Below are 27,769 nucleotides of genomic sequence, written 5' to 3' on the forward strand. Positions count from 1 at the left end.
AAATTAAGGAAATAATTCCATTTATAATAGCATCAAAAAAATACTAGCCAATAAATTTAGAGAAAGAAGAGTAAGGATGCTTCATTGGAAACAACAAAACATCACTGAAAGAATAACAAGACCTAAATAAATGGAAACACATCCTGGGTTCATGGGTTAGAAACTCAATGTTGCTAAGATGTGAATTACTCTCCTAATTGATCTACAGATTCAATGCAATTACTACAAAATCCCAGCAGCCCTTTTTTGCAAATACTAACAAGTTAATTTTAAGATTCATATGAAAATGCAGATGACATAGTTCAAACAATCTTTAAAAAAGAGAAAGAAAAACCCAAAGTTGGAAAACTCACACTTGATTACAATTAAGACTGTGCACTACTGGGCAGTCCGGGTGGCTCAGCAGTGTAGCACCGCCTTTGGCCCAGGGCCTGATCCTGGAGACCTAGGATCGAGTCCCACGTCAGGCCCCCTGCACGGGGCCTCTTCTCCCTCTTCCTGTCTCTGCCTCTCTCTCTCTCTCTCTCTCTGTCTCTCATGAATAAATAAATAAAATCTTAAAAAAAAAAAAAAGACCGTGAGATAAAAAAAATTTATCTCAACTTTTATTAGCAGTTGGGGAAGAAAAAGGAGAAAAAAGGATGAAGTGAATTTCTCAGATGCAAACTTCTTTTCTTAACCTGTAAATATTCATTTCTTTTTATGATGGCATCAATGTTGAATGATAGTTGAATGTGAAATTCAGACCGACAAATATATTCCCTGTGCTTCTGACCAAAGAGTCCCCACACTTGCTTCCTTCGGTTCCATTAATCTGCTTGAGCGGCTCACCGACCTCAGAGACACCCACTCCTTGCTACATCTCCGGCTTACTTAGAAAGGCTAACTCAGGAACAGCCAGCTGGAAAAGACGCGTAGGACCAGGTGGGGGGAAGGGCACGGGGCTTCCACGTGTTACATAAGAACAAATATGTAAGTGAATGGAAAATAGGCAGTTCATAAATAAATCTATATATTAATGGTCAATTTATTTTTTTACATGAGTGACATGACACTTTAATGGGAGAAGAGCATTCTTTTCAATAAACAGTACTAGGACAACTGCATATCCCAAAAGACATCTAGTTGCATGCCAAACTGGATATGACCAAAAAAAAAAAAAAAATGTGGACTCCTACCTCACACCATATACAAAAACTGAAAATACATCCAAGAACTAAATGTTTAAGAGAAAAAACTATAAAAGGTATCAATCTTCATGACCTAGAATAAGCTCATACATATGGCACAAATAGCACAAGCAACAAAAAAAGTAAATTGGACTTAATCAATATTTAAAGCATCTGTCCTTTAAAAGACAAACCATGAAATCAGAAAAACACTGGGAAATTCTATATATAAGGGATTACTACCCAGAACACATAGAGAATTCAAAATAACAAAACAAGTTAGTCAATTAAACACATAGACATTTCTCCAAAAAAGATATAAATGGTCAATAAGTACAGGAAACAATTTTCAACATTATTCGTTTTCGAGTAACACAGGTAAAAACCATAATGAGATATTACTTAATACCCACTAGGCTATAGTCAAAGAAACAGACAATATTAAGTATCAGCTAGAATGTGGAGAAATTAGAACCTGCATGCATTGCTGGTAGTAATGTATAATGGTACAACCACTTTGGAAAAGACTAAACAGGCAATTTCACTTCTAGGTATACACACAAGACAAATAAGAACATATGTCTACACAAAAACTTGTACATGACTGTATTCACAAGTAGCCACAGAGAGGAAACCTAAATATGCATCAACTGATGAGTGGGTTTTTAAGATGTTATATCCACTCAAGGAACTATTATTTGGCCATAAAAAGAAATAAAGTACTAACACATACTCCAACTGGAATAACCTTGAAAATATTACACATGAAATCACACACACTAGACCACATATTATATGATTCCTTTTATATTAAATGTCTCAAATAGGCAAATCCATACAGAAAGAAAATAGATTTGAAGTTGCTAGGGTTTAGGGTAGAGGCAAATGCAGAGTGAATGCTACAGGGTGTTGGCCTTTGGGGGGTGATGATGATGTTCTAAGATTTCACAGAGGTTATAGTTGCATAAATTCTGTGTACACACTAAATACACTGAATTGTCCACTTCAAAGACTGAATTTTATGGCATGTGAATTATATCTCAACAATAACTGTATATACACAAGTATATATACACACATATATATATGTGTGAGCCTTTCCTAAGTCAAAATCCCCTACAAATAGAACAAATGACTATTGGAAATGCTAAGTTCTTTAGAATTTTTTAAATAAACACTTAATCTTGACAACAATAAACTTAGCTATTTCAAATAGAATTCACAAAGTCTTGTGAATATTTTCATTATATCTGTATATGTGCAAATATATATATAATATATTTTTAACATATATATTACAACTGATGTATAAAAACTAATAATACTTAAAGAATGTTATGGCTTACTACAGAGATTACAAAAACATAAGCAAAACCATTCGCTTTCAAAATCAGCCTTGAATTACCACTCACCAAGTACACTGCTCTTTGGAAGAAGGTTGTGGTCTCCAGGATTTTGTGCATTGTGATGGTTTCCAACTCATCAGGATCTAACTGTTCCTTTTCAAAGGGCATTCCGTTGAACAGAACAACAGGCAATGGACCAACCCCAGTCTGTTCATAATAGCCTCTCGCTTCCTGAGACACAAGGGACAACAAATAATATCTTTTGTCCTTTGTAAGATAAATGGAACAAAGCATATTTTTCAGGCATATGTGCTAATAAGAAAAGTAAAATCAACAGAAATATGATCACCAAGAAATAACTAAAGAAATACCTTTAAAGAAATATCAGAAGAGACAGAGTTAATATCCAACTGGGTAATCTGAACCTGAGTTACTCAGTTTTTATAAAACCACAAAACCTTGCAAATTAAGAAGTGATTTCAGGGTAAGGGTAATTTTAAGCAACCCAGGCTACCAAACCTTAATTACATATACTAAAGCCAAGGCTGTATAACAAACCTTTCAACAATGATGGAGATATTCTATCTTTGCTGTCCAATGCAATAGCCACTAACCACATGTAACTATTGAGCACTTGAAATTTAAATTAATTTCCATTTTAAAAGCCACATGCGACTAGAGGCTACCATAATGGGCAGCACAATGACAGACTGCCATAAATTATGAGTGCTCTTGGGCAGATAAGATGAAATATTTACACCCCAATCTAAATTTAAAAGATCCCTATCACTGACAAAGAAATTACACTTTTAGAAAACAAAACAAAACTGGTAGTAAAAGAGTGCTTAAAAATTGCTCTATGATAATACTAAGCCCAATCTTTTTCCTTCTTCTCAAAGACAAAAGAGGTTCCTTAGGAGGAAAATGCTAGGCTAACAAAAAAACAAATATATCTAAGATGAGCATTCTTCTCTGATGGTCAATATATAGATATACATTCCCCCTGGATATCAACCACAGCCCCAAAGCCAACTTGTCACAGTAAAAACTTTAATTACCCAAGGTGTAAAAGGATTCCTTGTAACATTCTTGTTAAGACATCTTTTAACTAATACCTCTGAAAAATAGCAAAATTATATGTATTTATATATAAATAGAAAAGTATTTCAAATGGGTAACTGACAATCAGCAGCAGCAACACACTGCTCAGTTTCTAATCAGATCTAGCCATAACAGTAACACTTACCAGATGGGTGAGAACATGGCACAGGCAGAAAGGCCTTGTATGTTATTTCTGCCATTTCCACATATCATAGTTTATACTTTTAAAATTTACATTTCCAAAATTTTTACCATGCTAATTCTGTTCTTTAATGTCTCAACTATTTCAAAGACATTCATTAAAAATTCAATTTTAAAATACTTTGTTTCGAAAATCATCCCAACAAAACAAACAAACAAACAACAAAAAAAAAACAAACCCACATTATAACTCTAAGAGACAACAGGGCAGCCCGGGTGGCTCAGTGGTTTAGCGCTGCCTTTGGCCCAGGGCATGATCCTGGAGACCCGGGACTGAGTCCCACATCGGGCTGCCTACATGGAGCCTGCTTCTCCCTCTACCTGTGTCTCTGCCTGTGTGTGTGTGTGTGTGTGTGTGTGTGTGTGTGTGTGTGTGTTTCTCATAAATAAATAAAATCTTTAAAAATAATAATAATAACTTAAGAGACAATAAAAGTAACACTGGTTTTCTCCAGAAATGGCAAATGAGTGAAAATCAGGAGTTAAGAAGGAGATGTTTTGACTATATAGACCTGCCTTCCTTACAAATTGTAAATAACTTACCAACCAAATAACAGAATGCAGTCTAATTACCAAAAAGCCAAACTTAAAAATTACATAAGAATTTCTATCAATACTAACTAAAAATGTTAACTGTAATTTAAAAACCTTAATTAATTACAGGCAAGGTCTTATGAATTAGCCACTCACAAATGATAACTGAAATTAATAAGGACTCAAAGTTAACATGCCAAATGCAAAATGTCTACATGTATAAATTAGGACTTAAGTATCATTATCTTATTAGCTTGAAAGATATATATATACCTATCAGACATATTATCTTCAGTTTAAAATTTCTACTTTAATTGTACACTCTAGTACAAATAATTACAACTTTCAAATATCATACACAGAGGATATCATAGCTTCAAATTTATAACAAAAGGTACAGGTATGTATTTTTTTTTTTAAGATTTTTATTTAAGAGAGAGAGACTGTGCACGTACAAGGTGGGGAAGGGCAGAGGAAGCTCGGAAACTACTAATGAGCTATGTAATAAATTTATCTGATACATCAGTAAAATGAAGACTGTAACACATGTAATAAAAATACCCTTTTACTCCATTTGTCCAATATATCTCAAGAAAATACTTTTATTTATTTTTTAAAGATTTTGTTTATTCATGAGAGACACAGAGAGAGAGAAAAAGAAAGAGAAAGAGAGAGAGAGAGAGAGAGAGAGAGAGAGAGACTCAAACAGGGAGAAGCAGGCTCCATGCAGAGAGCCTGATGTGGGACTTGATCCTGGGACTCCAGGATCATGCCCTGGGCTGAAGGCAGGCGTTAAACCTCTGAGCCACCCAGCTGCCCTAAGAAAATACTTTTAATACAGCAATCATCCACAATAGAAATGCAATGTGTACTGTTCCTTCAGGAAGATGAAGGAAAATTAAAGGGAACTGTTTTCCAGGTGAAACCAGTGAAAGAGATAAAGGGATCAAGAGTACACTTAACAGGATGAGTACCAAGTAGTGTATACAACTGTTGTATCATTATATTATACATTTGAAACGAATATAATACTGTATGTTAATTATACTTGAATTAAAAAAATTATTTAAACAAGTGAGATCTAATGTTAAAATGGTAAAAAGCAACCAAGCAAGCACACTGGGGCAAAATCAGGCACTTCTCCTTTCCAGGGGAAAAAAAATTAAATTAAAAATTAAAAATAAACATTTTCCAAATGAAAAATATGAGAAAACTTCATGAATTCCCTCAATTCTTTCATATTCCCAAAGTGGTCCTTCTTTCCTTTTATTTCACCTATTCTTTTTCTACAGAGTATTACCTCTTGCTGTTTTTGTCTATCTAGAAAATTACTGGGCACCATATCAGTTTTATTTTATTTTAAAAAATAAATAAGGTGGGGATAGCACCTGGGTGGCTCAGTGGCTGAACATCTGCCTTTGGCTCAGGTCATGATCCCAGGGTCCTGGGACCGAGTCCTATATAAGGGTCCCTATAGGGACCATGCTTCTCCCTCTGCCTGTGTCTCTGCCAATCTCTCTCTCTCATGAATGAATGAATGAATGAATAAATATTTAGAACACACACACACAGGCAAGTGAGCAAATGGAAAGATACAACAGAACAATGGAATTATGTTCAGTCTACCCAGACCAGACCTCATGACCAGCTGCAACCCTAAATCTGACTTAATACACCTTAAAAACAAAGGAGCTCAACACTAAAGCAAGAGTGACATCAGTATTTTGGCTGAAGAAGAAGACATACACCATTGGTGCCCCCAATCCTGAACAATAAGTCAGCATTTAACCACAGACAAAAGTGCCTTTGTGGAAGCTTTGGGATCTAGCACCATATGCCAAGAAGTTCACTTACCCATGCATCAGGTAACAGCCATACAAGTTCAACCCTGGCTGTGGACTCTGTATTGGTTCATCAACTGGCTCCAGCCCCTCCCAGTCACAGCCTGAGGACCCCTAGAAAAAACTGTCTTAAACAATCACACCTTCAGACAAGAGACCTCTGTGTAAATCCAGGTTTCCAGAAAAGAAGTTCCAAAACACCACTGGAGCAAAAGAAAAAAGAGATTGGATGCACCAGAGAAGATAAAAACAATAGTCTGACTTGACTTGGCCCCAGCACAGCTTAGGGCCAAGAAAGATTTTTTGGGCCTATGATGTCTCCTGCTGGGGAAACAGAGAGCAAGTGAGAAAACACTCAATTTCCCCCACTACAAGCAACACTGCCAAAGAAGCTCATTTTTCTCTTAACCCATCGAGAGTACTGAATTGTGAACTGTGTAACGGGGTAGAAAAAGGCTGGAAAAGGGCAGCCAATAGTACTCAGCACTCAAAGAGGATGGATCATACTTACTGCATCACAAACTCCATCAAGAGCTCACCCATGAACCACTGGGGACACTTCAGCCACAGATCCCACTAAATGGCTCATTGGCACACCTCATCTACACTCACCCTCACCCTGTGTCCAGCTCCTTGTATATGCTCCTTACAGTAGTGGCAAGAGTGAGCTTTACCAGATGGCTAGTGAGAAAGCACAGAAAGCCAGCCCAAACATGAGGGCAACAGAGAAAAAATACTGGAGCTTTATGGCCACCTCAAGGAAAGCAAAAGAAGGACAGTCAGCACCCCAGCCTTTAGCAATGTAGACTCCAAAAGTTAGGCACGGTTAAGAATTCTGTATAAGAAAGAATAAGTATGGAGCATATACATCCACAAATGGCCTGAGAAAGCCTCAGAATTCCTAGGTTTGACAGAAGGTACTTCTCTCCCAAAGGCAGTTTAGTAGAGACTGTGGGAGGTGACTGCTACCTCAAATGCAAAGAAGCAACAAAACTGCAAGGAACATCAAGAAAGCACAATTGCACCAAAGGATCACAATAATCATTCAGTACCCAATTCCAAAGAAGTGGATACCTATGATTTACCTAATAAAGAATTCAAAAAAGTTATTTAAAAAGAAACTCAATTACCTACAAGAAAACACAAAGATAATTCAACAACAACAAAAAAAAACCCACAAAATTTCAAGTTTAACAAGAGAGACAGAGAGAAATCATTTAAAAAAAAAAAAAAAAAAAAGCCAAACATATTCTGGAGCTAAAGAATACAATAAATTCTTTGGAAAGAAGAATGAAATAGCATTAATATCAGAATGGATCAAACAGAAAAAAGAATCTGTGAGTTAAAAGGAACTCTGAAATTATCCACTCAGAGGATAACAATAACAACAAAAACGATAGGAAAAAAAATGTTATCTAGATGTTTTCCAAATTACTAGAGTTCCAGAAGGAGATAAGAGGTTTGAGAAGGTGTTAAAAAGTTTACTTAAAGAAATAATGGCTGAGAAGTCCCCAAATGTGGGGAGTGATTTGATATTCAAGTTCATGAAGCTTATAGGTCACCAAACAAAATCAACTTAAAGAAATCCTCTGCAAGACACATAATAAAACTGTCAAAAATCAAAGACAAAGACAGAATCTTGAAAGCAGCAACAGAAAACACCTTGTCACTTATCGGGGAAGGCCAAGAGCAGACTTCCCAAAAGAAACCTTACAGACCAAGCAAGAGTGGGATGATATCAAGTGCTGAAAGGTAAACACTGCTAACCAAAGATATCCTACCTGGCAACATTATCCGTTAGAAATGGAGACAGACTTTCATAGATAAATCAAAGCTAAGACACTTCATCACCACTAAACTTGCTTTACAGGAAATGGTGAAAGGACCTCTTCAAGCTGAAATGAAAGGATGATACTGAGTAACATAAAAACATATGAAAATATATAAAATTGGTAAACACAAGTATACTGTAAAATGGTGACGTGTTAGCCACTCACCTCTAATATAAAGGTTACAGGACATGGGTTTTGAAAATGACTATAGCTATACTAATTGGTTCATGAATGCACAATATAAAAAGAGATAAGTTGTGACAACAAAAACAGAAACAGGGAGAGAGTAAAAAGAGTAAATAAGTTTTTGTATGCAATAAAAGATGTCAGCAGCATAAAGCAGACACTATACATAAGATGGTCCATGTAAGCCTCAAAATAACAAAGCAAAAATCTACAGTAGCTTCACAAAACATGAAGAGAAAGAGATCAAAGCATACTACTACAGAAAAATCAATTCACAAAAGAGGCAGGAAGAAAGGAACAAGGGAAACATAAACAGCCAGAAAATAACTAATAAAATGGCATTTGTTTGTAAATAATCTATGGAATACATCAATAGTCTATCAATAATACTCTAAATGTAACAATGTTAAATTCTCCAATCAAAGGGCAGAGAACATAGCTGGGTAGATCAAAGAAAAAAGAAAGAAAACAAGACTCAACTATATGAATCCACAAGAGTCAACTATATAAACCTACAAGAGTTTCATTATAGCTTTAAGGACACAGATAGGCTCAAAGTGAAGTGATGGAAAAAAATACTCCATGCAAATGGAAACCGGAAGACAGCAGGGGTAGCTATATTTATATTAAACAAAATAAGAGTTTAAACACAAAACTGTAATCACATGGAAAAAAAGATCCTTATGTAAAGGGGCCAATTCATTGAGAAAGCATAACAATTTTAAGTGTATGTACAGGCAACACATATTAAGCAAATATTAACAAATCTCAAGGGAGAAACAGACAACACAATGTGAGTACAGTGAAGAATTCAATACCTCACGTTGAACAATGGATATATAAACCACACAGAAATTAGTAAGGAAATACTGGACTTTAATTATACTGTAAACCAAATGGACCTAACAGATATATACAGAATACTCCATCCAACAGCAGCAGAATACATGGCTTCAAAAGCACATATGAAATATTCTAGAAATCAGTAACATGAGGAAAACTGGAAAATTTGCAAATATGTGGAAATTAACAAATGCCTTGATAATCAGTGAGTCTCAAAGAATAAATCAAAAGTGAAATAAATACCTTGAAATAAAATTAAAATGGAAACATAATGCATCAAAACTTACAGGATACAGCAAAAGTAGGTCTAAGAAGGCATTTTATAGTGATAAATGCTAACATTAAGCAAAAAGAAAGATCTCAAGTAAAAAGCTTAACTATATATACCTCGGAACTAGAAAAAAAAAAAAGAAACTACACCCAAACTGCTGAAGGAAAGCAACAAAGATCAGAGACCAGAAAAACAAATGCAAAGTTCAAACTGTTTTTTAAAACTAAGCTGTTTTTTAAAAGATAAAAAAATTTAGCAAACCTTTAGCTAAATGAAGAAAAAAGAGAAAAATTTAAATAAAATCAGAAATAAAGCAGGAGAGAGGAGGGGCAAGATGGCAAAAGAGTAGGGGTCCTCAACTCATCTGGCCTCACAAACTTACATTGATAATTTTCTTTTTCTTTTCTTTAAAGATTTTATTTATTCATGAGAGACACAGAGAGAGGCAGAGACATAGGCAGAGCGAGAGGCAGGTTCCATGCAGGGAGCCCGATGCGGGACTCGATCCTGAGGCTCTAGGATCATGCTCTGAGCCAAAGGCAGATGTTCAACTGCTGAACCACCCAGGTGTCCCACATAGATAATTTTCAAAGCATCCTGACCACCTACAAATTCAACCTGAGATTTAACGAGAGAACAGCCAGAATGTTCCAAAGAAAAGTTTTCACTTCTAACAAGGGAGGAAGGGGCAAAAAAATAAAAAAGAATGAAGTGGGGTAAGGGAACTGTGACTTAGCAAGACTAGAGCAGAGCTGCAAAAGCCTCTGGGGCAGGAAAGTGTGGAGGCCCAGAAAAATTAAGGCCATTCCACCTCAAGTTTAGCATTAGCACAAGCACAGCCATCTTAGGTCCCTGGGAATAAGAGCTGGACTTTACAGGAAAAACTGCAGATTGTCCTAGGCAGGGAATCCCATATCAGAAAGACAATAAAGCTCAGAATGCCCTCGGCAGAGAATGCCGTATCGGATCTTAAGAAACTCTCCCACCCTTTCCCCCATATTGGAATGGAAAAAATTCCTCCACTCCTTCTGAAGATCCCCTAGACCAGCCCATAAAAAAACCCAGCTGTAACCCACTTCGGGGTCCAAGTCCCTGCTCTGCTGTATGGAGTATACTTGGACCCAAGCTTGAGCTTGTAAATAAACCCTCATGTACTTGCATCGGTGTCAGCTCCTTGGTGGTTTCTCGGATTCGCAATCTTTCTGTTTCTCGCACAACAGAAAGAACAGCCCTGGAGAAGTGGGAACTTTAAAAATCTGCGCAGTTTTCCCTGATGGAAAAGTGCTTAGCAGGGAAATCGGGCAGAATCGCCGGAGGGGCAGTGAAACCTAGAGAATTCCGGAGTCACTTTAAGAGGAGGGGCACCTGGGGGAAAGCGCACCCCAAACTGCAGTCTGACACCAGTTAAGCCCAAGAGTGACTCAACCTTCGGGGCATTTGGGAGAAGCCAGTAGGTTACGGGCTGCTCCGGAGCTGCCTGTACCCAAGAGGCTGGCACCGGTGTTTGTGCCCTATTCCCTTCAGGAGAGGCGGCCCCCAGGACCACCGAGTCCAGCAGAACAGGGCCCCGGATCCCAGGGTGCCCAAGGGGACAAAGCCCACAATCCTGCGCTCCCCCTGGGACAAGCGGAATCAGGGAGGGCACAAGACAGGGAGAACTCTCCTGCCGCTGAGCACCCCCAAGTGGTGCAGATCAGCACACCCGCACTGGCCTCGAAAGCATCTAGCCCAGTGCAGACTGAGAGCTGCCATTAGTTACTTGCTAGGAGCCAACTCCAGAGCTGGAAATCTGGCTGTCGCCATTGTTGTTGCTCCTCTTTGTTTCACGTTGTGGCTGTGAGAGGCCAAGCCTCTAGGGAACAAAGGCCTCACAAGATAAATAGCTCTTACTGAGCCCTGCACCCAGCAGGAGGCAGGACATCTCCAACCAGGCACAAACACCTGGAAATCAGCACAGCAGACCCTAACCCCAAAAGAACTGCTGGAAGTAAAGGTGAAAGCAAGTTTACTCAACAAACAGCATTGGAAAAGTTCCTCGACAGAAGAAAAATAGTATATAGAACTAGAGAGTCCTTTTTTTTTTCTTTTTTCTTTTTCCATTACGACTCATTTTTATATCATACTAAAATTTTCCAATGCTTTTTTCTCTTTTCCCACCTAACTATAGAATTTCATCAACTTATTTTTAAGTTTTTTTCATTTTTGCCTTCAAATTTCTTTTTTTTTTAAATTTTTTTAAATTTTTTTTATTTATTTATGATAGTCACAGAGAGAGAGAGAGAGAGAGAGAGGCAGAGACACAGGCAGAGGGAGAAGCAGGCTCCATGCACCGGGAGCCTGATGTGGGATTCGATCCCGGGTCTCCAGGATCGCGCCCTGGGCCAAAGGCAGGCGCCAAACCGCTGCGCCACCCAGGGATCCCGCCTTCAAATTTCTATAATTACATGTCTTGAACATATTTTTCACCTCAGGATTCCCTTCAACGTATTCAATTTAATTTTGGTAGACATACAAGATACGGGTTGTTTTGTGTTTTTGTCTTTTCTACCTCGCCTTGTTTTTTACACTGGTGGAAATTAGCACTTCTAAAACATGACCAACATATACCCAGAACCAAGTGGAACACTGTGTGGTTCATTCTGTGAGATTATATTCTCTCTTCATTCCCATTCTGCCCCCTTCTTTTATCTTCTTTATGTTTTAGTGTTCAATGTTGGAGTTTCTATAAGTATTGCTGGTTTATATAAATTTGGGACTGAGAATCTTCTAACATACAGAACAAAACACACTCAGAATCAAGAAGATCACCTCATAGGACCCCTCAGGTAGACTGCATTCTTCCTCTCCTACTACTTCCTCACTACTACCATCCCCCCTTGCCTTTCTTTTTTTTTCTCTTTTCTTTACCTTTTTTTTTTTCTGTTCCTTTTTTCTTTGTTTTTGGTTTTGGCTTTTTATTTTTACCACATTGTTTTAAAATTCCTTTTTTCACTTTAGTGGTTCTTTTATTTTGTTCTGTTCTTTTTCTTTTATTTTCTTCTCTCTGATCACTTCAGAGTCATCTAGGATGGATTTTACTTAAGTCATGGTTTATATTTTTGACTCAACCTGCTCATACAGCCACTCTGCACTGGATAAAATGACTAGAAGGAAGAATTCACCACAAAAAAAAGAACCGAAACAATACACTCTGCCACAGAGTTACAAAATGCAGATTTCAATACCATGTCAGAAAGCCAATTCAGAAACAATTATAAAGCTACTGGTGGCTCTGGAAAAAGGCATAAAGGAATCTAGACACTTCGTTATTGCAGAATTCAGATATAAACATGCCAAAATTAAAAACAGATTAAATGAGATGCAGTCCAAACTGTATGTTCTAACTGCTAGGGTTAATGAGGTGAAAGAGAGTGAGCAACATAGAAGACAAGTTGATGGTAAGGAAGGAAGCTGAGGAAAAAAGAGAGAAACAATTAAGAGCCCACAAGAAAAGGCTTAGGGAAATAAATGATAGCCTGAGAAGGAAGAATATACATCTAACTGGGATTCCAGAAGAGGCTGAGAGAGAGGACCACAAACTATATTTGAACAAACAATAGCTGAAAACGTCCCAAATCTGGGGAAGGAAACAGGCATTGAGATCCAAGAGATAGAGAGGACTCCCCAAAAATCAATAAAAATCGTTCAACACCTTGTCATTTAATAGCGAAACTTGCAAAATTCAAAAATAAAGAGAAAATTCTTAAAGCAGCTTGTGACAAGAAATTCTGAACTTATATGGCAAGAAATATCAGATCAACAGCAGACCTCTCCACAGAGACCTGGCAGGCCAGAAAGGGCTGGCATGATCTATACAGGATAACAGATGAGACAAACATGCAGCCAAGAATACTCTATCCAGCAAGACTCTCATTCACAATAGAAGGAGAGAGAAAGAGCTTCTAGGATAGGCAGAAACTGAAAGAATTTGTGACTACCAAACCAGCTCTGCAAGAAATATTACGGGGGACTCTGTAAAAGAAAGAGGGAGCCCAAAAAAAACAATTCACTAAAACAGGAACTGCATAGGTAATATGATGACACTAAATTCATATCTTTCAATAGTTACTCTGAACGTGATCCCATCAAAAGACACAGGGTATCAGACTGGATAAAAAAGCAGGACCCATCTATTTGCTGTCTACAAGAGACTCATGTTAGACCTAAGGACACCTACAGCCTGAAAATGAAGTGGTACAGAAATATTTACCATTCAAATAGTCCTCAAAGGAAAGCTGGGTAGCAATCCTCATATCAGATAAAGTTTATACCAAACACTGTAATAAGAGATGAAGAAGCACACTATATCAGACTTAAAGGGTCTATCCAAAAGGAAGACCTAACAATCATGAATATTTATGCCCCTAATGTGAGAGCTTCCAAGCATATCAATCAATTAATAACCAAAGTAAAGACATACTTAGATAATAATACACTAATAGTAGTAGACTTCAACACAGCACTTTCAGCAAATGACAGATATTCTAAGCAGAACATCATCAAAGAAACAAGGGCTTTAATTGATATACTAGACCAAATAGATTTCACAGATATATATATATATATATATATGTATATATATAACTTTCCATCTGAACGTAACTGACTACACATTCTTCTCAAGTTCACATGGAACTTTCTCCAGACTACACCACATACGGTCTCCTATCACAAATCAGGTCTCAACCAATACAAAAAGATTGGGATTGTCCCCTGCATATTTTCAGACCACAATGCTTTGAAACTAGAACTAAATCACAAGAAGAAATCTGGAAGAAACTCAAACACAGGGAGGTTAAAGAACATCATACAAAAGACAAATGGGTCAGCCAGGAAATTAGAGGAGAATTAAAAAGATTCATGGAAACTAATGAGAATGGAGATACAATTGTTCAAAATCTTTGGGATACAGCAAAGCAGTCCTGAGAGGGAAATACATCATAATACAAGCATCCCTCAAAACATTGGAAAAACCTCAAATATACAAGCTAACCTCACACCTAAGGGAACTGTAGAAAGACCAGCAACGTAAAGCCTACACCAAGCAGAAGAAGATAGTTAATATAGATTCAAGCAGAACTCAATGAAATAGAGACCAGAAGAACTGTAGAACAGATCAACAAAACCAGGATTTGGTTCTCAGAAAGAATTAATAAGAGAGATAAACCCCTAACCAGTCTTCTTAAAAAGAAAAAGGACTCAATAAAATTATGAATGAAAGAGGAGCGATCACAACCAATAACAAGGATATACAAATGATTTTTAAAACGTATTATGATTAGGAAGCCTGAGTGGCTCAGCGGTTTAGCCCCTGCCTTCAACTCAGGGCATGATCCTGAAGTCACCAGATCGAGTCCCACATAGGGCTCCCTGCATGGAGCCTGCTCCTTCTGCCTGTGTCTCTGCCTCTGTGTGTGTGTCTCTCATGAATAAATAAATACAATCTTTAAAAAAAAAAAAAAAAACGTATTATGAGCAGCTATATGCCAAATTAGGCAACCCAGAAGAAATGGATGCATTTCTGGAAAACCACAAATTACCAAAACTGGAACAGGAAGAAAAGAAAGCTTGAACAGGCCAATGACCAACAAGGAAACTGAAGCAGTCATCAAAAACCTCCCAAGACACAAAGTCCAGGGCCAGATGGCTTTCCAGGGGAATTCTATCAAATGTTTAAAGAAGAAACAATACCTATCCTACTAAAGCTGTTCTGAAAGATAGAAAGGGATGGAATACTTCCAAACTCGTTCTATGAGAACAACATCACCTTAATTCCAAAACCAGACAAAGACCTCACCAAAAAGGAGAATTATAGACCAATATCCCTGATGAACACAGATGTGAAAATTCTCACCAAGATACTAGCCAATAGGATCCAACAGTACATTAAGAAGATTTTTCACCATGACCAAGTAGGATTTATCCCCGGGATGCAAGGCTGGTTCAACACTCCTAAAGCAATCAATGTGATTGATCATATCAACAAGAGAAAAAACAAGAACCATATGATCCTGTCAATAGATGCAGAGGAAAGCACTGGACAAAATACAGCATCCATTCCTGATCAAAACTCTTCAAAGGGATAGAGGAACATTCCTCTATATCTTAAAAGCCATTTATGAAGAGCCCACAGCAAATATCATTCTCAATGAGGAAACACTGAGAGGCTTTCTCCTAAGATCAGGAACACAACAGGATGTCCACTCTCACCACGGCTATTCAATATAGTACTAGAATGAAGAAAAAAGAAGAAAGAAGAAAGAAGAAGAAAGAAAAAGAAGAAGACTGATTCTGCCTCAGCAATCAGACAACAAAAAGAAATAAAAGGCATTCAAATTGGCAAAGAAAAAGTCAAACTCTCCCTCTTCACAGATGACATGATACTGTATGTAGAAAACCCAAAAGTCTCCACCCCAAGATTGCTAGAATTCATACAGCAATTCGGCAATGTGGCAGAATACAAAATCAATGCACAGAAATCAGTGGTATTACTATATAAAAAATGAGACTGAAGAAAGAGAAATTAAGGAGTCAATCCCATTCACAATTGCACCCAAAAGCATAAGATAGCTAGGAATAAACCTAACCAAAGAGGTCAAGGATCTATACCCTAAAAACTACAGAAAACTTCTGAAAGAAATTGAGGAAGAGATAAAGAGACGGAAAAATATTCCATGCTCATGGATTGGAAAAAATAAATATTTTGAAAATGTCTATGCTACCCAGGGCAATTTACATGTTCAATGCAATCCCTATCAAAATACCATGGACTTTCTTCAGAGAGTTGGAGCAAATCATCTTCAGATTTGTGTGGAATCGGAAAAGACCCCGAATAGCCAGGGGAATACTGGAAAGAAAGAAATCCAACGTGGAGGTATCACAATGCTGGACTTCAAGCTGTATTTCAAAGCTGTGATCATCAAGACAGTATGGTACAGGCACAAAAAAAGACACATAGATCAATGGAACAGAATAGAGAACTCAGAAATGGGCCCTCAACTCTATGGTCAACTCATCTTCAACAAAGCAGGAACAATTATCCCCTGGGATAAGGACAGTAAAATGGTGTTGGGAAAACTGGACAGCCATCGTGCAGAAGAATGAACCTGGACCATTCTCTTACATAAAGATAAACTCAAAATGGTTGAGAGCTCTAATGTGAGACAGGAATCCATCAAAATCCTAGAGGAGAACACAGGCAACACCCTTTTTGAACTTGGCCACAGCAACTTCTTGCAAGATACATCCATGAAGGCAAAAATGAACTACTGTGACTTATCAGGATAAAAAGCTTCTGCACGGAAAGAAACAGTCAACAAACTAAAAAAACAACCTACAGAATGGGAGAAGATAGTTACAAATGACCTATCAGATAAAGGGCTAGGACTTAAGATAAAAAGCTTCTGCACAGCAAAGGATACAGTCAACAAAACTCAAAGACAACCTACAGAATGGGAGAGGATATTTGCAAATGATGTACGAGAGAAAGGGCTGGTATCCAAGATCTATAAAGAACTTCTTAAACTCAACACCCAAGAAACAAACAATCCAATCATGAAATGGGCAAAAGACATGAAGAGAAATCTCACGGAGGAAGACATAGACATAGCCAACAAGCACATGAGAAAATGCTCTGCATCACTTGCCACCAGGGAAATACAAATCAAAACCACAATGAGATACCACCTCACACCAGTGAGAATGGCGAAAGTTAACAAGACAGGAAACAACAAATGTTGGAGAGGATGTGGACAAGGGGGAACCCTCTTGCACTCTTGGTGGGAATGTGAACTGGTGCCACCACTCTGGAAAACAGTGTAGAGGTTCCTCAAGAAGTTAAAAATAGAACTACCCTATGATTCAGCAATTGCACTACTGGGGATTTACCCCAAAGATACTGTAGTGAAATGCCGGGACACCTGCACCATGTTCATAGCACCAATGTCCACAATAGACAAACTGTGGAAAGAGCCACGATGCCCCTCAACAGAAGAATGGATAAAGAAGATGTGGTCTATATATACAACGGAATATTAGCCATGAGAAAGGACGAATGAATACCCACCATTTACTTGGATGTGGATGGAACTGAAGGGTAATATGCTGAGTGCAATAAATCAATCTGAGAAGGACAATCATATGATTTCACTCATATGTGGAATATAAGAAATAGTGAAAGGGATTATAAGGGAAAGGAGGGGAACTGAGTGGGAAAAATTAGAGAGGGAGACAAACCGTGATAGACTCCTAACTCTGAGAAACAAAGGGTTGTGGAAGGGGAGGTGGGTGGGGGGAATGGGGTAACTTGGTGACAGGCACTGAGGAGGGCACCTGATGGAATGAGCACTGCGTGTTAGACTATACGTCAGCAAATCGAACTTAAATAAAAATGAACGTAAAATAAAAATAAATTTTAAAAAAAGAAATAAAACAGGAGACATTACAACTGACACCACAGAAATGCAAAGGATCATGAGACTTCTATGAAGAATTTATACACCAACAAACTGGAAAACCAAGAAGAAATGGATACATTTCTAAAACCAGTATAGCAAGACTGAACCAGCAAGAAATATGTCCTTCACTTAAAAGTAAAAAAAGAATTCATAAATACATTTTTATTATTTTAAATTAAAATGTCTCAGAAATGTATTTAGATCCTTTGCCTGAACATTTATTTTCAATAAACCAACTACATTGTTCCTGCTTGCAATAGATAAAGTTCCTTTTAACTGTATTTAATGTTTCACAAAATAAAGTATTATCTTTAAGTAAAAATTTTAAATGTTTCCCTATATCCTTATTACCACCCTTTCCCATTCTGCTTATTATGTTTCTTAATATATTTTTATCTTTAGACTACACAACTAAATAAATGATATACATCAATATGATAAGTCATACATCATACACTTCTAATAGCTTTTATGTGGAACATACATCATACAAGTACTACCACTGCACCTGTGAAGAAGAAAATTTGTTTTTCAATTTAACAGTTAATATGCCAGCCAAAAATCAGTAGTTTCTTCACAAAATTGAAATATAAACTGCATTCATAAACACAGAAAAGTAACCTGGTTTCTAAGTTAAATGCTAGGTACCTAAATACTTGAACCACCACTATCTTTATTAATAACAACTCCCTAGAAAGGGGAGGTAAGGAAAGTATAGTGTTGCAGGCCAATGAGAACTGCCAAAGAATTTCTCACCTTCCGGTTCTGGTCATAAGCAGAGTCAATCCCCAAAATGCTATTCACTTCAACATATGGATACTTCTTTTCCAGGACACTGACCACATGTTCAACTTTTACTTTTTCTCCAGTCCTTACTTTGTTATATATCTGAAGAAAGAAAAATCAAGTAACCAAATATACTTTTAAATCCAAATTTCAGAATGTTTATTACAAAAGATTTCTGAATGTAAAGTGAAAACATGGCTATTTTTCTCGAAAGGTAAAATGGAACATGTTAGCAATTCTCCCTTTTTTATATACTTCCTTAAGGTATCTTCTTATATTAGAAACTACATATTCTTTTTTTTTTTAAGACTTTATGAGAGACAAAGAGAGAGAGAGAGAGATACAGAGAGACAGAGACACAGGCAGAGACACAGGCCGAGGGAGAAGCAGGCTCCATGCAGGGAGCCTGACATGGGACTCGATCCCAGGTCTCCAGGATCATGCCCTGGGCTGAAGGCAGCGCTAAACCGCTAAGCTACCAGGGCTGCCTGAAACTACATATTCTTAAAACGACCCAATTAGTTCATACTCATATTTAAGTCTCAAATGCAAAAACGTGTTGATTTTTTTAAAAATCTGACTGCCTTTATATAATCATTGAAATAAGAACTCATGGCCTTGAGGCGCCTAGGTGGCTCAGTGGTTGAGCCTTTGGTTCAGGTCGTGATCCACAGGTCCTGGGATCAAGTCCCATATCGGGCTCCCCACAGGGAGCCTGCTTCTCCCTCCGCCTATGTCTGTCTGTATCTCTCAGGAACAAATAAATAAAATCTTAAAAAAAAAAAAAAAAAAAAAACTCATGGCCATGATGTTTAGGGGAGAAAAAGTTATATGTATAGCAAAATCCTTGTTTTTAAAACAGCAGATATAAACCAAATAACACAACTGTCTCTGTATACATACAGTTAAACACCTAGAAGGACATAAGACAACCTTCTAATAGTGTCTGCCTTTAAGGAGCAGGATTTGGGAAGGCAGAGAATGAGAAATTTTAAATCAATACACTTTAATATTATTTTTAAAAATTTTACAATCCACATACAATGTTTTTTCTTGTTGCAATTAAAGATTTTAAAAAATGAAAACTCGTATTATCCTTTCCTTCATATACACAGCTATCAGGGTGGTGGACCAACTTTAAAAAGCAGACTTTAAAACACATCCTCAGCAGCTTCTTCTGAACTTCTTTCTTTCTCCCTAGTTCTATTGCTAACCGCAATTCACCATCGTCTCTCTCACAGAGATCCCAACAAGAGCTCACAAACTATCACTGCCACCACCTTTACTCTGTGTTAGATCTGCCTCCATACATGCATCAGAATGCTTTTAACTGGAGTTTAACTTCTGCAAACTGGACACTCGTTGCCTGGCTGATGGCCTTGATGACTAGGTTCCCCTCTCAGCTCTGCTCAAGCCAAATGGACAACAGGGAATCACTACCTCTGATTTGTAGCCATTGCTCAACTGACTTCTGTTTTCCCTCCTACACTCAGTTGGGACAACTTCCCACTCCAAAACAATGCCATCCCTAGTGGAATGAGGTCTTGATGTTGCCATAGTTGGCTGTGGTTCCCACACTGCATTAACCACCTGCACAGACATCTCTCCCACCAGACAGCAAAGTCTTTGAGAACAGGGGGAAAATTTTACTCTTCTTTGTATTCCTTGCAGCTTGTAGCAGGCCTGGCAAATGGTAAGTCTTTAATAGATGTTAGCCAAATAAATAAATGAACATTTTAACTAATAAAAAAATGCCCCAGACTGAATTTCTAAACAATAAACATAACAAACATAATAAACAGCAGGCTGACATGTTTATAAATTTTTTAAAAAGTGGTGAAAATCAACTGCTTTAAAGATGGTTTTCTAATAATTACCATTAATCTGTAAGCAAAACAACTGTTACTTATAAATTTTTTATATTCAAAAATAGAAAAAAAGAAAACACCAGACTTCCTTGTTTGAACTTGAACAAATATCTTAAGTATATTTAAAACTTAGAGCATTTCAGTTCCCAAGGCAAAAGATATAGAGAAAACAGACAATAAGAATTTATAATTTGAATATTAAATTGAATTAAAATATCATAAAGACCTTAAAGGGGATAAAAGCAAACATTTTTTTAAACAAGAAGAGAACATTACATTTACCAAAAAAAATTAGTGATTTCAAATCACCAAAAGGCAGAAGACTAAGATATATTAGTAGGGCTCCTAAGGAATCTTAGCTGAAATCACAGCAATCTATTACTAACATCAGTAAATCAGTAAAAGCAACTCCTTAAATATAAAACACAAAAGTTGAGAGAATTTATCAAGCTTTTTCTCTTTATAGAAATATAAGATCCTTTTAACTCATACTGTTTCTTAAAGTTAAATTAAGAAAATTATTCACCATTTTGATTGAAAACATACATGTATCAGAGTTTGGAAGGCATGATAATCATCCACTTCTTGAGCAACATAATTATATGCTCTCAGAATAGCCACTCCAGCATCTTGCATCCCATCAACATCTTCAGAGTCATTAACCACAAAGATTAAACCAATTCTGAGGGAGAAGGGGAAGGGCAAAAAGAAGAAAAAGAACTTATCTCAAAAACGCAACTGGTTAAAAGGAATGGCATTCCTGTATCCCACTCACATATTGTAACTTCCTCTACTGAAAACTTCCTCTTCTGAAAAGCACAGTTCACATCCTACTCTAACACGGTTGGCAAAGGCATTCATCACTCAAAGAAGAGAAAATCAGGTTCCCAAAGGTGGTTTAGACTTTGCAACTGTTAAAGCACACTGGTTCCACATGGTGAAATAAGGCCTTTACTGAAATGAAGGGTTTCACTATAGTTTTAGATGGGGATTTTGTTTTTAAACAAAACTTAGGGGAAGTGAACATTTTCAGAATGTGAAAATATATTAAAAAAGGGGGTTATTTAACATAGGCAAGATGAAAATCATTGGTAAATGGAAAACATGAAAATCATTATATTACCTGTTGGCAAAAAGCTACAACCGAGATTAATGTTTATTACATATTAAAAGAATGAACCACAATAAGATACCATACCATTACACATCTACAAACTAACATGCACACACGCACACACACAAACAAAAAAAGCCAAATAAAAGCAAAAACTTGCACTGGCCAATACAGAAGTCACTAGCCTACATACTGAAGCAAAACCAATTCAATTGATAAAGAACAGTCTTTTTAACAAATGATGTTGTAACTGGACAACCACAATGCAAAAAAAAAAAAAAAAATCTAGGCAGAGACCTTGTATCTCTCACAAAAAATTAACTCAAAATGGATCATAAACATCAATGTAAAACACAGAACTATAAAATTCCTAGAGAAAGGAACACAGAAAATTTAGGTGATCGTGGGTTGGGCAATGATTTACTGGATCTAACAGCAAAAACATGATCCATGACCAAAAAAAAAAAAGATGAGCTAAGCTTCATTGAAATTAGGGCTTCTAAAAAAAAGAAAGAAAGAAATTAGGGCTTCTGCTTTGTGAAAGACATCATTAAGGGAATGAAGACAAGCCACAGATTGGCAAAAATCCTATCTGATAAAGGGCAGATACCCAAAATGTACAAAGAACTCTTCAAACTCAACAAAATTTTAGGATGGGCAAAAGATCTGAACTGGTACCTCAGCAAACAAGGCAGAGTTGTCAAAAAAAGATGCTCAACATCATGTAATTAGGGAATTTCAAATTAAAACCACAATGAGATTTCACTACAGAACTATTAGAATAGCTAAAATCCAAAACACTGACAACATCAAATTCTAGAGAGTATGTTGAGCAACAAGAACTCTTATTCATTGCTGGCAAGAATGCAAAATAGCCCAACCACATTGGAAAACAGTGTGGTAGTTTCTTTTAAAACAAAACACTTGGGATGCCTGGGGGCCCAGCAGTTGAGTGTCTGCCTTTGGTTCAGGGTGTGGTCCTGGAGTCTCAGGATCAAGTCTCACATCGGGCTCCCTGCAGGGAACCTGCTTCTCCCTCTGCCAATGTCTCTCTCCTTCTGTGTCTCTCATAAATAAATACATAAAATCAAAAAAAAAAAAATTTACCTTTTACCATAAGATAAAGCAATTGTGCCCCTTGGTATATACCCAAATGAGCTAAAAACTTATGTCCATACAAAAACCTATACATGGATGTTTTTTTTGTTTTTTTTTTTTTAATTTTTTTTTTTTAATTTTTATTTATTTATGATAGTCACAGAGAGAGAGAGAGAGGCAGAGACATAGGCAGAGGGAGAAGCAGGCTCCATGCACCGGGAGCCTGATGTGGGATTCGATCCTGGGTCTCCAGGATCGCGCCCTGGGCCAAAGGCAGGCGCCAAACCGTTGCGCCACCCAGGGATCCCTATACATGGATGTTTACAGCAACTTTATAAATTGCCCAAACCTGGAAGCAACCAAGATGTCTGTCTATAGGTGACTGGATTTAAAAACAAAACAAAACACTGGAGTACATCTATATAATGGAATATTATTTGGCGATAAAATGGTCTATCAAGTCACAAGAAGACATAGACAAACCTTAAAAGCATACTGCTAAATGAAAAAAAAAAAAGCCCATCTAATGAAGATATAAATATCATGAGCCTAGAAACTCATATTGTCTGGAAACAGCAAAACAAGGGAGACAGTTAAAGAGACCACTGGTTGCCAGTGGTTGAGAGGGAAGGACAAACAGATGAGGCACAAGGGATGTGGAGGATAGTGGAACTATTCCATAGGATTGTGTGCTGGTGGAAACATGTCATTGCACATCTGTCAAAAACCACAGAATATACAATGCAAACAATGAACCCTAATGTAAGGTACAAACATTAGTTAATAATGTATCAATACCAGGTAATTAACATTGCTCTAAAAAAATACGGTCTATTAATTAGACAAAGGTAAAGCTTAAAAATAGAAGAAGAAAATACAAAAAGATACATAACCAACATCATGCTCTCCTGAGATATGTGTACAGTGTATGTATATGTACATGGTGGTAGCAAGAGGGTTTGTTTATAGATGAAAATTGTGTTTCTTTTTTAAAATCCCACTCGTAACAGAAATCATAGGAGTAGGCTCCGGGCACAAATGACCTAAATGTTACTCTTATGAAAACAGATATAAGAGCTAAGCATCTCCTCACAAAGGAATTCCCCTTTCCAAGTTTCTAATTTCTAGAAAGGGCATCAGTTTTTCTGTTAGGTAGGCCTCAAAATTCAGACTTCTTTTTCTTTCAGGCCCAGTCTCTCATCAAGTACCACGGATTTGTCCCCTCTCCTCAGCCCGTCAACCCCACAGCAACAGAAACAAAGACTAAAGGAGATGCCAGTCTGCCTTGGGGCTCCATCAATGATGCCAACACACCTCTCTACTACCATGAGTTAAGGGTCTTCTCACCTACTTTGCAATATGAAAACTATATTCCCTCTTCTTATCCCTCAATACAACTCAATAAACATTTAGTGCCCACTGTGTACCGTGGGCCAACTTCTTCGATGTTCTTTTATTTCCCTTTTAATCAAAATAGAGCTCTGGCTGCAATCCAGTAGTTTAGTCCTCCATCAAACGAGGGGATATTCATATTTCACATGAAAAATTTCACTAAAAAAAATCTCTGCTTTTCCATCAATAAAAACCCTCTATTTTCTTCAAAGCTTAACTAATATCCAACTGTTCCATAAAACCTTTGTCTCGCCCAAATAACCTTCGTTTATAATCTTTGGTTTCCCTGAAATTATAAAGCTAGGACATAACCTAGCACCTGATCAAGTATCTTTAAGTGAACGAAATCACATACAGTATTTTTTCCAAGGAGGTAGGAATACAGCTTAGATACTATCCACAGCATTTAGCTCAGTGCTGGCTGGGTACAGAACACACACAACATTTGTTGACTAGCCTTTTCTTCTTCTCTATTTTCACGTTTTCTAAGAATTCAAATTTTCTGTTGACATTATTCATGAAAATATCTTAATACACATACATAAAGCATTAAAACACAGTTCTTAAAAGGCACAGTGAAAAATCCAGCCAATCAAGTACTCTGTTGGTAGATTTGGCAACGCAAATAAAACAAGTGTGTCTGCATCTACAAAAAGCAGCATGTACACCTGGTCTTTAACAGTCTAAAGAAGCTGTTGGCAGAGCTCTTTATCTTCACTGGAAGGGGAAATAGGCTTTGCGATGTTGATGCTTACCTAGGAAAATTCCCATCCACTGGGAAGCAAGCTGGTCTATTTTTACATGGGCTATTTATTAATAATTCAGTGGTGTTAAGTTTTTATTCATTGAGAATCAAATTTTCTAACTCAAAAGATACTGCTTCATACTTAAACAAAAGATACAACTGCCATTAATGATCCAACTATTATTTTTTTTTTAAGATTTTTTATTTATTCGTGATATACACACAGAGAGAGGGAGAGAGAGGCAGAGACACGGGCAGAAGGAGAAGCAGGCTCCATGCAGGAAGCCCGATGTGGGACTCGATCCCAGGTCTCCAGGATCACACCCTGGGCCAAAGGCAGGTGCTAAACCGCTGAGCCACCCAGGGATCCCCGATCCAACTATTATTTATCTAATAGCAGCAGACTTGCACTTAAGAATGACAAACAAAACCTCAGCTAATTAGGTTTATAGCATACAATAATACCAGTGTTACCTTAATGGTATATGATTACTGAGGAACATCTCAGCTGTGTTAATCAACTCTGCTGTGGTCTCATGAGGAGGATCAACGATGAAAACCTGTGAAGGGGAAAGGAAAAGGGAACACATAAAATGAAATTTATTCAAATATCACAGGGCCAATAAAAATGCTGTTACGCTTTGTACTTAAAGGTAATCTTTTCCCAGTGACTCTTGAACCACATAAAAAAGGAGTTACACAAACAGCAGTTTCCCTCCTTAATGTTCAGAGAATATGGTACTGAAAAGCGAACTCATTTTCCATGGTGTTCTGCTAATAACATGGGAACTGTGTTCCAGATTATCAACACCCATACTTTTATGACACCTAACAAAACCCAGGTTTTATTAACTCTCTTACCTTTGAAAACAGAGATTACCTTTCTTGTGTATTCATTTCTAAGCATCTTTTAATTAAGAACTCATTCAGAATTCAATTTTTAGACCACAATAGAACTATCATGTATTAACACTTCATAATGTGCATTAAATACATTTATAATCTCATTTAATAAACTTCAGAAACATAATAAGAGAAAGAATGAAATACTGACTGGGAAGGAAAAGAAGTAGTTTCAAGAGTGAGGCAAGTATAGAGGATAGTTTCGCTTGCAAGCTCCGGGGAAGATGACCTGCCCCCAATCTCTAAGAGCAAATGGTGGAAAAAGAAGAAATGAGAGGCAGAAAAGAAGGCCAACTAAAAACCTCTCCTCTCTCTAACAAGTAGGAGCTCACAGAAAGATGTATTGAAATTTTAGAAATTAAGATATTAAAGGAAAAGAATAGCGGCATATTCATCTTCTGAGTAAAAATATCTTTAAATAAAACAAAGGGTGCCTGGGCGGCACAGTCACTGAAGTGTCAGATTCTTGATTTAGCTCAGGTTGTGCTCTCAGGGTCTTAAGATTAAGCCCCACATCAGTCTCCACACTCAGTGCAGAATCCACTTAAGATTCTCTCTCCAAAAAAAAAAAAAAAGATTTTCTCTCCGTCCCTCTCCCCCTGTCTCTCCCCATTCTTGCCTGCATGCACACACACTCTCTCTCTCTCTCTCTCTCTCTCCCCCTAAAATAAATAAATAAATCTTAAAAAAAAAAAACTAAAACAATACGATCTGAACTTTCAGGTTAAGGATGAGGAACATTTTTTATGACTTGATGGAGGCAGTATTGCTACTGTGACATCTCACAGCCTTAAACATGATCAATACATTTTAAAACCCTTTCAGTTTGAATATGGAGGTAGAAGAACATATTTAGTGGTCATAGTGGTGGAAGAAGCAGCTACTACAGGGGAGAAATGAACAGTCTAGATTTGCCTGAAAGGCAGGGAAGAAGGCAAGGGAGAAACAGCACATTGCCAGACAATAAGGAATTTTACTCACCATGTTATGCAAGTTTTTCCTTATCTGCCGGATAACACCAGGAAAGGTGGGTCGAAGCAACTCTTGTAGACTAGAAGGCCATGAATTATATCTGCTGTCAACCTCCAAGTTGTTGATCCACTAGGAAAAAAAGCACAACATGGGGCATACACTTTAGTTACTATTAGTGAAATTACCAAAAATAACAGTAAGACTTGAAATGATTTTAAGAAGAATCACATAGGAAAGACCTCTAAATACAAAATAATCAAAGTTCTTTTAAAGAAGGATTGGCCAAAAAATATATACACAATAATCACACAGAACTTGTATGCAAATGAGAAAATACAAACTTAGCATTCTTTTTCCCAAAAGACACTCAAGCTGAATTCTAGGGGGAAACAAAACTGTAAAAATCACTGTCGTAACCAAATTAAATATAATAGTTTAACTTTTTGGAGGATTTAAGAGACTACTTTATCTTATATACAAAGTCCCACATAAGCAGTTGTTCTAAATCACTGTTTGATGCCAATAATGTAAGTAAGGGATGGGAAAAATAATTTACTTCTCACAAAAGACAAGTGAGAAAACCATAATAAAATGCCTGGCTAGAACGCTCCTTGGACACCCCAACAGAATACCTACTGAAATAGCAGGACTCCGGATGTCTACAGCATAGTCAGCCTCAGAGGGCTGGATGTTCAGCTTCAAAACATTATGCAGAGAAAGGCCTTCTATTCCCAATCTATGCAGACCCTCCATTACCCGAGCTTCATTCCTCAATACATCAAACAGACTGGGGAGGAAAAAAGGTATTTAGAAGAAAAAACTTTATTTAAAAAAACCTCACCATGAAAAAATTTATCAGTTCAAACACAATGTTCTGTTCAAATAAAAAAAAAAAAAAGGAGTTCTTCCCCTTGCTTCATCTTGTCAAAATATGTAGAACCAAGTAGATAGGACTTGCTTCTTATTTATACTTATCAATGTTATCTACCAGATATAAAATTATCTCTAAATATAAACACCCAGTTTGAGAATTATATAATCCTCACCTGAATTTTATACTGCATGTTTTTAA

General features: G+C 37.1%; 1 protein-coding gene across 3 annotated transcripts in view; it reads right to left on the reverse strand.

Annotated features, from left to right (window-relative positions):
- Positions 1 to 27,769, reverse strand: part of UGGT1 (UDP-glucose glycoprotein glucosyltransferase 1) — a 123,180-nt gene that overhangs the window by 58,028 nt on the left and 37,383 nt on the right. For all 3 annotated transcript variants that reach the window (XR_004807140.2, XM_035702386.1, XM_025436005.2), the window contains exons 13-18: positions 27,334 to 27,484; positions 26,707 to 26,826; positions 25,297 to 25,382; positions 21,020 to 21,155; positions 18,576 to 18,707; positions 2,582 to 2,746 (exon numbers count right to left, since the gene is read on the reverse strand). Coding sequence is in view for 2 of the 3 variants with exons in the window: in XM_035702386.1 (XP_035558279.1) it covers positions 2,582 to 2,746; positions 18,576 to 18,707; positions 21,020 to 21,155; positions 25,297 to 25,382; positions 26,707 to 26,826; positions 27,334 to 27,484 (790 nt within the window). In the remaining variant the exon portion in view is untranslated. The remainder of the gene's footprint in view (positions 1 to 2,581; positions 2,747 to 18,575; positions 18,708 to 21,019; positions 21,156 to 25,296; positions 25,383 to 26,706; positions 26,827 to 27,333; positions 27,485 to 27,769) is intronic.

Source organism: Canis lupus, chromosome 19 (genome assembly GCF_003254725.2).
Source record: "Canis lupus dingo isolate Sandy chromosome 19, ASM325472v2, whole genome shotgun sequence".
NCBI classification, from domain to species: Eukaryota; Metazoa; Chordata; class Mammalia; order Carnivora; family Canidae; genus Canis; species Canis lupus.